The following is a 10,793-nucleotide window of genomic DNA, read 5'->3' on the forward strand; positions in this document are numbered from 1 at the left end:
TATTTTTCTGTGAAGTACTTTGTAACTTTTTGAAGAAAAGTGCTGTATAAATAAAAGTTTTTTATTATTATTATTATTATAATAAATGTGTGATTTGGTATGAAAAGTAAATCACCTAATGAGAAGTTATTCACTGTCATCATCATCTCTGATGTTTCAGTAAAGCTCTCTCTTTTGGGTTCAGATTATGGTTACAGTTACTGACAGTGGCCTCCTGTGAGGTTTTGTGGCTCTACAACAATCACACTACTTTCCCAGACAGCTGTGACAAAGCTCACGGCCACTAGAGGTCCTTGTAGTTTGTTGCAAACAAACGAGCACAGCCGTCCTTCAGCTCAGTAAGTGAGAGTTGCCTTACGGTTCATCCTGTCTCTGCTTCAGCTGCTGCTGAGGGTTTGTTTTCTGACAGCTGAAATTATTGTGGTTTGTACTTATGTGCCTAAATGGTCTGACTGGAGTTTCTTTTCTCTCTTCTCCTTTTTCTCACCCAGTCGTTCATGAATTTTCTCCTTTAGGGCCATCTATCACTTCCTTCTTAGATTACTCACCTCTGTATTTCATACGATTTTTGATATTCTGATGGTGTTACCATCTGACTCCTCTTCTTATCTCTGTTTCTTAACTTTGAGTTGTAATCCAAGGTCAGAGATCTGTTTTTCCAGATCCTTCTTGTGATCCATTGATAGATTGATCACCTCTACCTCATCTTTGCATTCTCCATTTCCTTTAACTGCATATTGAGATTCTCTTTTTTCCCTCTGAAATCCTTGACTTTCATGCTCTCTGCCATTGCCTGTGCTGTTTCTCTTTTTTCCTCAATGAGAGAGTGAAGTTCTGTGCAGTTACATGAAGTTCCTGTTGTTGAAGTCGTACATCTGTAAAGACAAAAACGGACAACACTATAAACTGAGGAGAAGAGGTAGAGGCAGGGTAGAGACGAGATATTATTTGGTTGCTGTCTTCATTTCCACACCAGAAAGTCAACATTGATCACCGTCAATCTGATGGTGATACAAAGATGAGTAGCAGAACAACATGGAGCACTTGTCCACTCTGCTGTTGTGTCTGAAGCGTCCACAGCAGGTTCCAGATGACACGGCAACACAATGGCATTGTAGAAGTGCGAGTGCTTTTCATTTTGAAACAAAATGTTATTGTTGTTTTTGACATCAAAAAAAAAAGTGAAAAAAAAGTTGCATGACGTGTGATGGTCAGATGATTGGACACATGAGAGTCACCTGCTGTGACTCCTTCAAGAAATGAACAAATAGAAAAAAAAAAAGATATCTGCGGTGTCTTTTTTTCATTTTCACTTTCCACTTTGACCAGATCTGTGAGAAACGCTCTCCAGACTAACCACAGCATCTCTGTGTGTCTGTGAAAGGGCTGTGTGGGAACACATGACTGGTGCTGGCAGCAGCAGATGAACCTTGGCTGTGGCAGGAAGTAGACAAGCCCTTCAGTACTGCGTTGGCACTCACTTGTAAACCTACACAACACTGTGGCTGATGGCTTTCTGATTAAGATGGAGTCACTTAATAACTTGTCATGCAGTTTTGAAACACACTCAGGGTTCCCAGAGGAGGAATTCTACTGATTTTGGTGAATCTCTGACTCTTCTTACAGCAACACCATGAGGTTGAGAATATCTTAACAATTATCAGATATGTTGCCATGAAATTAGCTCCGGGTAAATTAAGTCAATGCAGTCTAATTTCTAATGGCTTTAGAAATGTCTCACATATAAACAAGATATATACTAGATCGATTGGCACAACATTGTGTGTTATATTCATGGTTCCCAGATGATGACCCTGTATGACCCTTTCGCTTTGCATGAACTGCAGAAATAAGCCACACAGGAAGGTGCCTGACCTACTTTGCACTCTAGCCTGGTGCTCAGACAAACACCAGCAACCCAACGTGGAGGTCACAGCTCTCTGCCCGACACTGTGTAAGTACTCAGTCTGTCTCTATTTCCTGTGGCACTGGCTGAAAAGAAATAGATATATTTTAAAAAATCTATGATGTTTCATTGATTTTATGTAGAGGAACAATATTTTTGATTTTAAAACGCAACATGTTGAGCCAAAGTATTTCCTGTGTGGCAAAAGTGCCAACACCCAGTGTATCTCATGCTGACATGACTGAAATGTTTCTGGTTTTTATTAAACAACAAATTTCTTATGATTGCACCACAAGGATTCGTGGGGTTTGATGATGTAAACAGAAATAGCAAAAGTCAGTAATTCAACTTTGCGTTTTGGTGAGAAAAGTTTGTAGAAGTATAACATTCAATTTTAAGTCAACATTTCTACAGCAGTAACAATTTATAGATTGAAAAAAGAACCATTGAATCAAGGGTCATGTTTCACTGTCTCAATGTGCTAATTGCAAACCAACATATTTTAAAGTAAATGAAGAGTAAGGAATAACAATATTAGCAGGGTGTGGGGCACGTCTTTTACTTAGAGCACTTTTCTACCGTGACAGATTCTGGATTTAGATGACAAAGAACACTAAGTTGTGTAACGTGGAAAACATCTAAAAGTTGCTGTTGGACGAAAACCACAAAATGGGGGTAAATTGTACATACTACTGCACTGAGTTTAAAATTTTCTTATCGACTCTCACCAGCCTGTGAAGAAGGAGGTAAGTTTTATTCTTTTAATTAAGGAAAATGCTGGCTCCACGCAGCATTTTTATAGCATAGCAATCTTATAGCTGGAAATTGGCAGACCAGAATTTCTTTAGCAATATTCTGGCAGTTAGCTAGTGGTAACTCTGGAAACTCCATCAATCCATCCATTAGCAATAGTGCTTATCCTTATAGGGTCACAGCTGACATTGGGCGAGGGCGGGGTACACCCTGGACAGGTGGGCAGTCTATCACAGGGCGTACACATAGAGACAAACAACCACACACACTCACATTCACACCTAAAGGTAATTTAGTATCTCCAGTTAACATAACTCCACCTTCTCAGTTTGAGGCGACAGTGTTAAACACTCCACCAGCCAACTTAGAAAAATGATCCTGGGTAATCAAATTTCACATGCTTCTGTACAATAACCATCAGAAGGATTGCAGTAAAATGTGATACAGTCCTACTGTACTGATGAACTGTTAAAACAATGACCCCTGCCATCATACTTGCCCTAAACTAGCACTAAACCTAATGTTCACTTGCCAGCACATTTAGCATTCATTGCAGTCTCACAGAGTTGCAAGCATGGGCGTAGACCCTTAGCCTTACGTTTAAGCACTAGTAATTTCAATTTCTATCTTTATATTTTGATCTGAGGTGCCTTTTGAGCAGAAATAAGCCGCGCAGGATGGCACTACTCCTCGCTTCCTTGAAACTTTACATCTGATGTTCAGACAGTCAGCAGCAAGACAGCATGGAGGTTACAGCCCTCTGCTTCAAACTGTGTGAGCACTGAGTCTATCTCTGTTTCCTCTGACATTAATACAGACGTACATATTTACAAACATTTTCAGGCCATTTTTACCTTAGAATTTTCTTTACCATTCTCTCTGTAATGTGTATCATTTATAATTTAATTTATCTTGTGTCTTACAGGTCGCTGACAGAGAGTTGACTGTAAAAGACGTTCACAGTCACTCTCTATGTAAATTAGCAACGTCATGATGTGGTGATGTGCTATTTCTGCACAAATATGTCCAAATAAATGTATAAATAATGCATAATAATGATGTATCAATGAATTTTCTTCATAGGAAATTCAGTGTATTTCAAAATGGACTAATGTTGATCATCGTCATACAGCTGTCATCTGAGCTCTGAGTCTATTTTTATTGTATTCTACAATATTATTACATTACCCACAATTATATGTTAGTCATCATGAGACAACAGCACCACATCTTCACCAGATGTTCTCCTGAAGTCAGCTGTTCTTGAGACTTCTTGTTTCGCTGAGTGAATTCAATGGTTTCTGTTTCCACCACATTCCAAGAGCCTGGCTTTGGGCTGATGCTGAGGTTAACAGGATGTTTGGGATTCAATGAAAAGCTTCTTGTTGTGCTGGGCTTCACTTGCACCTTCCATTTCCATTTTCTTCCAACTGCTTAGTGTATTCGAAATAATGTTCATGTGAAATTCATGGATGTTGTAAAGATTATGACAGGTCGTACAATGACTTCAACCAAAGTTGGTGAAAATTTAAAAATTAATTTGCGTCTGAAGTGAAAACTTGTGTAACTGCATGTAAACATTAGCCAATTCGCACAAAATACATAGTACAACTGAGGCTGATTGGAATATCATTAATTTTTGCATTTATTTGGTTTTAAACCCAAGTATTGGACACATAAAGAGTTTGACCTGATGTTGGCGCTGGATGAAAAGTCAGAGGATAACCAAAATCACTAGGGTTCATTCAGGAAAGGTTGAATATCACGGTCAATTTAAACACTGAATAACATCACCTTTTCTTCATCATTACCTCTTTTACAAATGTTCACTTCAAGCAGACCCAAGCCTCCGTCCTCCTGTTGGTGGAGGAGGTGGTGTGTCAGAGTCCAGCTTCACATCTGTCTCTGCATCTCCACTGTAGAAAAACTGTCAGGCCATGAACGGAAACCTTGCATCGGTCCACAGTTTTGACGAGTATCAACACATTCAGTGGGTTGTACGGTCAAGTGCTCAGGATGATACGATAACTTGGATTGGAGGCTCTGACTGTCAACAGGTAATTTATCACGAAAGCTCTGGTGTTACAGAGAGAACTACACTTATTGACACATCGGTTCTGTCCTCTCTTGTCCTCTAGGAGAGTGCTTGGCTCGACTATGATATAGTGACCCTTGACTTCAAACTGTAGTATGCATTGTTGACCAGCTGTCCCACTGAAAGATTTTGTAATAAGTTCATGAAATGATACCAGAATAAGTTGTTTGATATGATTTAAACATCAGTTACAGCAGATAGTAGCAGATAGTTGGTTCACACACAGTATCACACCACCTACAGGGTTTCATACTTTTATTGTCTGGTAACATTTTCTTGAAAATCACAAATCAGATCAATATTAAAAGAAAAATTTGAAATATCTGTTGAAAATCAAAGAAAAAAAATTATGTTTCAGACAAGTTATATCAGCAAACGTATGTTCAACTCAAATAGATTGAGTCAAGTTCTTTATGTGTGTATGTGTGTACATGTGTGCGTATGAATGAGAAAAAAGGGCCAGAGAACAAATGGTCGTCTTCAAAAAATGTCCCTACCACAGATAAAAATAAACCTGCTCCCTTCATACAAGTGATCCACTGGACATTTGATCCATAAAACTTGATTAGTGAAACTTCATTTAACTAAGTGTGTGGGTGGCTGCTCATGTCGGCCATATCTAAATCCACCATTGGGTGTGGTGTTCTGTCTCACACTAATGAAATGTATGAAGCCCTTACTCACTTTTAAAGCATTGAGCAAATGTTTCCTTCAGAGATCATCAGAGTTTACTTTGACTGCTTGACTACTGGCTTTGGGCAGTAGCTGATGTGAAACTGGATAAAGTGGCGTTGTTAGGCCAACATCATCCTTAGATAAATACCAGTGAAAACAAGTAATGAGTTATTTCTCTCAACATGAAAACCAGGATCTGCCTTTTAATATTTGGAAATCATTTATTGTTTGACTTTCTGTCTGTGTGTTGTCACTGTGGCCTTTGTTCCTGGTTTTGTCCCTGTTTGTCAGAGTATTTAATAACTTTTCCTATTTCTCTCTGTGTATGTTTCAGTGACTTCCACAGTCTTGGGTGTTTTGTGGAGGAAAACCCAGCAGGAATTATGAATTAAATCCTCAGACCCCATTTATCCTTGTGTTACAATCATCAGAAATTTGTTGTTTAATGATAACCAGAAACATCTCAGCCAAGAAGTATCATGTCAAACAGGCAAGAGATACTTGGGGGGTTGTTATATATATATATGACTTATATGACTTATGTCCCCTGTAGTAGCCTATGACATCATGCTACGCTATCTTATGCTATGTTATGGTTTGTTATCACTTTGTTTGTCTTTATCTTGTTTCACTAGATAAATAGAAAAAAAGTCACATAGAGCATCACCGTCAACTTCCATTGAGGGTGGGGACTTGAAACAATGTTCTAAAAAAAATCATGATGAAGAGATAATTCACTTAAACATTTCAAGAGGGGAATTCTCCAGTGGCCCTGAGAGCTCAATATACTGCAACCTAAGAAAACATGCAAATAGACAAAAAACAAACAAATTAAGAAAAAACCTTCATCAGTCTGACAACATATGATGCACAACACCAAATAAGAAATAAAACCTTATTTCCTCATTTCAGTTCATTTTTTAACAGGTTTCTCTTGAACACACAGCCTTGTTGATGAAGATAATGAAGATGATGTCTTGTTGCAGGTGTTTTTCTGGTCATGAGACATGACCAGTTACTCTTGATCATGACAGTCAGACACTGAGAAATAGCGATTATGATGACTCAACCCTGATTAAAAAAAAAAAAAACAGGGCAGGAAGTCATGCGGGCAAGCTGGATAGATAAAAGAAATTCCAGCACTTCACCTCAGGTTGATATGACTGCAGGTTTTGAAACGGTAAGACGCTCTCTTTTTATTTTACACTTTATCTTAGACAATGATTAAAATTTCATGATGACTAAATAAGCATAACCAAGTTTTAGTATTTTCTTTAACTTTATGAATTAGTTCAATTTCGAATAAATGTTTAGATAGATAGATGGATGAATAAGGAACAAAACTAATTACAGATATTACAGATAAGATTATAATACAGAAACTGTATATCTCATCAAAGTTTTCAAAATGACATGATTACATTTGATTTCCTTAGATCAGCTTTTGTGTTGTTGAATTCATTCTGTATTTGTTTGAATGATATCATCAGCAAATTGCATCAAATGTAAATGTATGACTTTAGTATAGACATTAGTGAAACACTTATATTGTTTTGTCAGAAAGAGAAGTCTGGTCTTTCCAGGATTGAAACATGTCTAATATATTTTCTCTTCCTCTTCATCCTCCTCATGACACCAAAGAGGGAGGGAACGTATACCTCGTAACTGAAATGGAGGCGATATGGAAATTATGTGGGTATTTCTAACAAACAAATATTGTATATGTCAGATAGATAGATAGATAGATACTTTAAGGCCAGTGACAGGACACTTTAAGCAGCTGTGAGGTTGGGTATCTGTATGAATGAAACACAGTGACTGTATAATACTGTATAATACTGTAAGTACTGTAAGTTGACACTTCCTCTCATCAGTTCCTTCATCTCTTCCCTGTCTGTGATTAACATCCGCTGAATAATGTTCAAGTTCTGCTTTAGTCTTCTAGTCTAGGTGAAGCTGGATTGCCTGATGGTATGATGAAATGAGGAGGTCAATTTTTGCGGCACTTTTACAGGAATATATGTGACGCTGTGTCTAGAGGAACTTCTGAGGAACTGATTGTTTTTCGAAGCATCCCTTCATGTCAGCATCAGTTGTCTTTAAATGTGATGTGGACAAGGTCAAGTACAATCACGTGTCTCACGTCTAGTTGCTCCACTTGGCTTTTAATCTGTCAAACACTGGCAACTGTGCAACAAGTGTACTCAATTTAATATCCGTGGATATTTAACAGTTAAAAGTCTTTTGGTTTAAATTCCTTGTCCCAATAATTCCGTTCTTTTTCCTTTTGTTGTGCCTCCAGTTGCCGTCAATGTGCTGCTGCTCACACTGTACCATGGCCACGCAGCTGCAGTCAGCATGAAGGCCCATCTGGCTGATTGTCTGGAGGACAAAGACTACGATGTGCTGCTGCACACTGTGGAGACCGGCCTCCCACACCTAGAGACATCTCATCATGTTGTCATTGTTGGAGCTGGCATGGCTGGACTGACGGCCGCCAAACTACTACAAGATGCAGGGCACAAGGTAACAAAGAGGAAGAGATTTTGACAAAGGGCTCTTATACAATATATTCCCTCAAAATCAAATCACCACAACATAATTGCCATATGGGGGCCTTTGGCTTCCTGAGGAAGTTTTTTTTTTTTTTGGTATTAATGCAAGTAGCAGTAATTCTAGACAGCCAGAGGTAACACATGTAAACATTACAAGACTGGTTTTACTCGTATTTATCCATTTGTACTTATGTGTTTGAATAAGGTAACCATCATAGAGGCTAATAGTCGTGCTGGAGGACGTGTGGAGACATACAGGAATGAAAAAGAGGGCTGGTATGCTGAACTGGGGGCCATGAGGATCCCAGATTCTCACCAGTAAGTTGGAGAGTTTAATTTAAACATGTATATGCAGTCTTTCGCCTCTCAGACTAACATGATTGACCTGCTTAACAGGATTGCCCTTTGGTTTGCTAAAAAGCTTGGAGTGAAGTTGAATAAATTCATCATGGATGACCCGCAGACCTTTTACTTGGTTAATGGGCGGCGGGAGCGGACATACACAGTGAAAGCAAACCCTGATGTCCTCGGGTACAAGGTAGATGAGAATGAGAAAGGGAAGTCGGCCGACCAGCTGCTACAGCAAGCTTTGCAGAAGGTACGTGAGACCAAGGAAAGGATGGAGGTGTCAAAAAACACTGGAAATAAAACCACAAACCTACTGTTTCAGCAAAGCTTCACATTAAACGGCTGGTCACACAAAAAAGTTGCACAACTACCCTTCATCTAGTGACAATGATTCCATATCAAATTTCATGACAGGCAATACAATACCTCACTGTGGATGAAAATTTTGAATTTTACCGACCGAGTGGTTTTGCTTTTTGGGGGCTTCAGTTTTCTCTTCAGTGTTTTGTCTGTGCGCTCCAACCTCCAAGACCTTCCACTGGTTTGAGTTTTGTGTCAGGCTTGGGCATACAGTAGAGTTACACACTCTTGGTTTATTGTAGACAGATGTCAGAGCTCAGTCTGTGACTACTCACCATAGCAGCACCAGCTCAAGAGATAAGTTGACACATTTCTGTTTTCTTTGTTGTAGGTGAAAGATGAAATGGAGGCTCATGGCTGCCAGGCTGCGTTCAAAAAATATGACCATTATTCTGTGAAGGTAAAGCACAATGTGATCCAATGGAATGTTGTCCAATGAGAACACTGTGTGTTGAATAAATATGTGCATCACTACCAGTATTTTGAAACATATCAAATATCACAAGTTGGGTGAGCCATTTCCCTTAGAAACAGTCGACTAATGGTTAACTTGATGGATATCATAGGACACACTTGCTTCAGCTTAAGGTTTTGTTTGCGGAACGATTTTTTCTGCATGTATCTTAATATTGACTATTGTGAGTCACATAACGTGACCTCGAAAAGTACATCAAATCAGTGTTAAAAATTAACACAACTTTTCAAATATTAGATTTAGAGAAAAGTGTTCTATGTCTTGTCACATAAAAGGCCCATATTTTACTCTTATTTTCCAACTCTGTTTTCATATTTTGTAAAATGCTACACAAACTGTCAAACTATTAGAACTGGTTGAGCCATTTGGCAACCTGACTAGTGAAAACATTTCATCAAAAATGTGGTTTTAACAAATCTTTGTTTAATAGGAGTATCTGAAAGAAGAAGGACATTTGAGTTCAGAAGCAGTGAGAATGATTGGAGATCTGCTAAATGAACAGAGCCTCATGTACACAGCGCTGACTGAGATGCTCTATGACCAGGCTGACATCAATGACAACACCATGTAAGGCCTGAATTCTCACAATGAAAACTATTTAAAATGTGCAGAACTTCACTTCACATTAAATTGGTTGCTTGAAAAATGCATAAAACAATTCTATTTCTCTTTCTGTTTTGTAGGTACTATGAAGTGACTGGTGGGTCGGACCTTCTCCCCAAAGCTTTTCTTAACGTACTCGATGTCCCTATTTTCTTGAACTCCAAGGTCAGGCGCATCAGCCAGTCAGATAAAGGTGTCGTTGTATCATACCAGAGGGGTGAAGAGTCTTCTCTGACGAACATTCAGGCAGACGTTGTCCTGGTAACAACCACAGCCAAAGCAGCCCTGTTCATTGACTTTGATCCACCTCTCTCCATCAGAAAGATGGAGGCGCTGAGGTCAGTCCACTATGACAGCTCCACTAAAATCATCCTCACCTTCAACGAGACGTTCTGGACGGAGGACGGCATCAAAGGAGGAAAGAGCATCACTGACAGGCCCTCTCGTTTCATCTACTACCCCAGCCACAGTTTCCCAAAGAACAAGACCATCGGCGTCCTTCTGGCTTCCTACACCTGGTCTGACGACTCCCTCCTCTTCCAAGGAGCAAGTGATGAGGACCTGAAAGAGCTCGTTCTGAGAGATTTGGTAAAGATCCACGGTGAGCGGGTCAGGTCTCGCTGCACAGGGGTGGTGGTGAAGAGGTGGACCTCAGATCCTCACAGTTTGGGCGCCTTTGCCCTGTTCACACCCTACCAACATTTAGAGTACTCAAGGGAGCTCTTTAAACATGAAGGCAGGGTTCACTTTGCTGGTGAACACACAGCCTTCCCTCACGCTTGGATCGAAACATCTATGAAATCTGCGATCAGGGCTGCTACCAACATCAACAAAGAGGCGCACAAAGCAGCAGCTAAACACCGAGGGGAGCTCTAGGCTGTTAAAATTTAAAAATTACATAAAAGTATTGTATTTTTTCTTGTTGATTGCTTTGCTTTAAGGTTTTTTTTTATTACTGATTAATCTACAGATTATTTGGGCTCAAGACATCTATGAAATTCAAAATCAGAGCTGTTACAAATA

At 39.3% G+C, this 10,793-nt stretch overlaps 1 protein-coding gene across 7 annotated transcripts in view; it reads left to right on the forward strand.

The window, feature by feature from the left end:
* The first annotated feature begins 1,779 nt into the window (after positions 1–1,779).
* The window catches only part of LOC139607124 (L-amino-acid oxidase-like), a 9,593-nt gene continuing 579 nt past the window's right edge, over positions 1,780–10,793 (forward strand). Inside the window, exons 1-11 of one of the 7 annotated variants that reach the window (XM_071459769.1) lie at positions 1,848–1,954; positions 4,582–4,716; positions 5,764–5,919; positions 6,416–6,609; positions 7,071–7,121; positions 7,732–7,955; positions 8,190–8,302; positions 8,381–8,582; positions 9,024–9,092; positions 9,598–9,734; positions 9,851–10,793. The exon at positions 9,851–10,793 is cut by the window's right edge and continues 579 nt beyond it. In XM_071459769.1, the coding sequence (XP_071315870.1) occupies positions 7,100–7,121; positions 7,732–7,955; positions 8,190–8,302; positions 8,381–8,582; positions 9,024–9,092; positions 9,598–9,734; positions 9,851–10,646 (1,563 nt within the window). In that variant the 5' untranslated portion in view covers positions 1,848–1,954; positions 4,582–4,716; positions 5,764–5,919; positions 6,416–6,609; positions 7,071–7,099 and the 3' untranslated portion in view covers positions 10,647–10,793. Of the gene's footprint in view, positions 1,955–2,534; positions 2,582–3,822; positions 4,717–5,763; positions 6,610–7,070; positions 7,122–7,731; positions 7,956–8,189; positions 8,303–8,380; positions 8,583–9,023; positions 9,093–9,597; positions 9,735–9,850 lie in introns of those variants that run through there. The other 6 variants (XM_071459766.1, XM_071459771.1, XM_071459768.1 and 3 more) reach the window with 6 other exon arrangements.

Source organism: Trachinotus anak, unplaced genomic scaffold, assembly GCF_046630095.1.
Source record: "Trachinotus anak isolate AG129_WGS33_773 ecotype Australia unplaced genomic scaffold, CSIRO_AGI_Tana_v1 ptg000023l, whole genome shotgun sequence".
Lineage (NCBI taxonomy): Eukaryota > Metazoa > Chordata > Actinopteri > Carangiformes > Carangidae > Trachinotus > Trachinotus anak.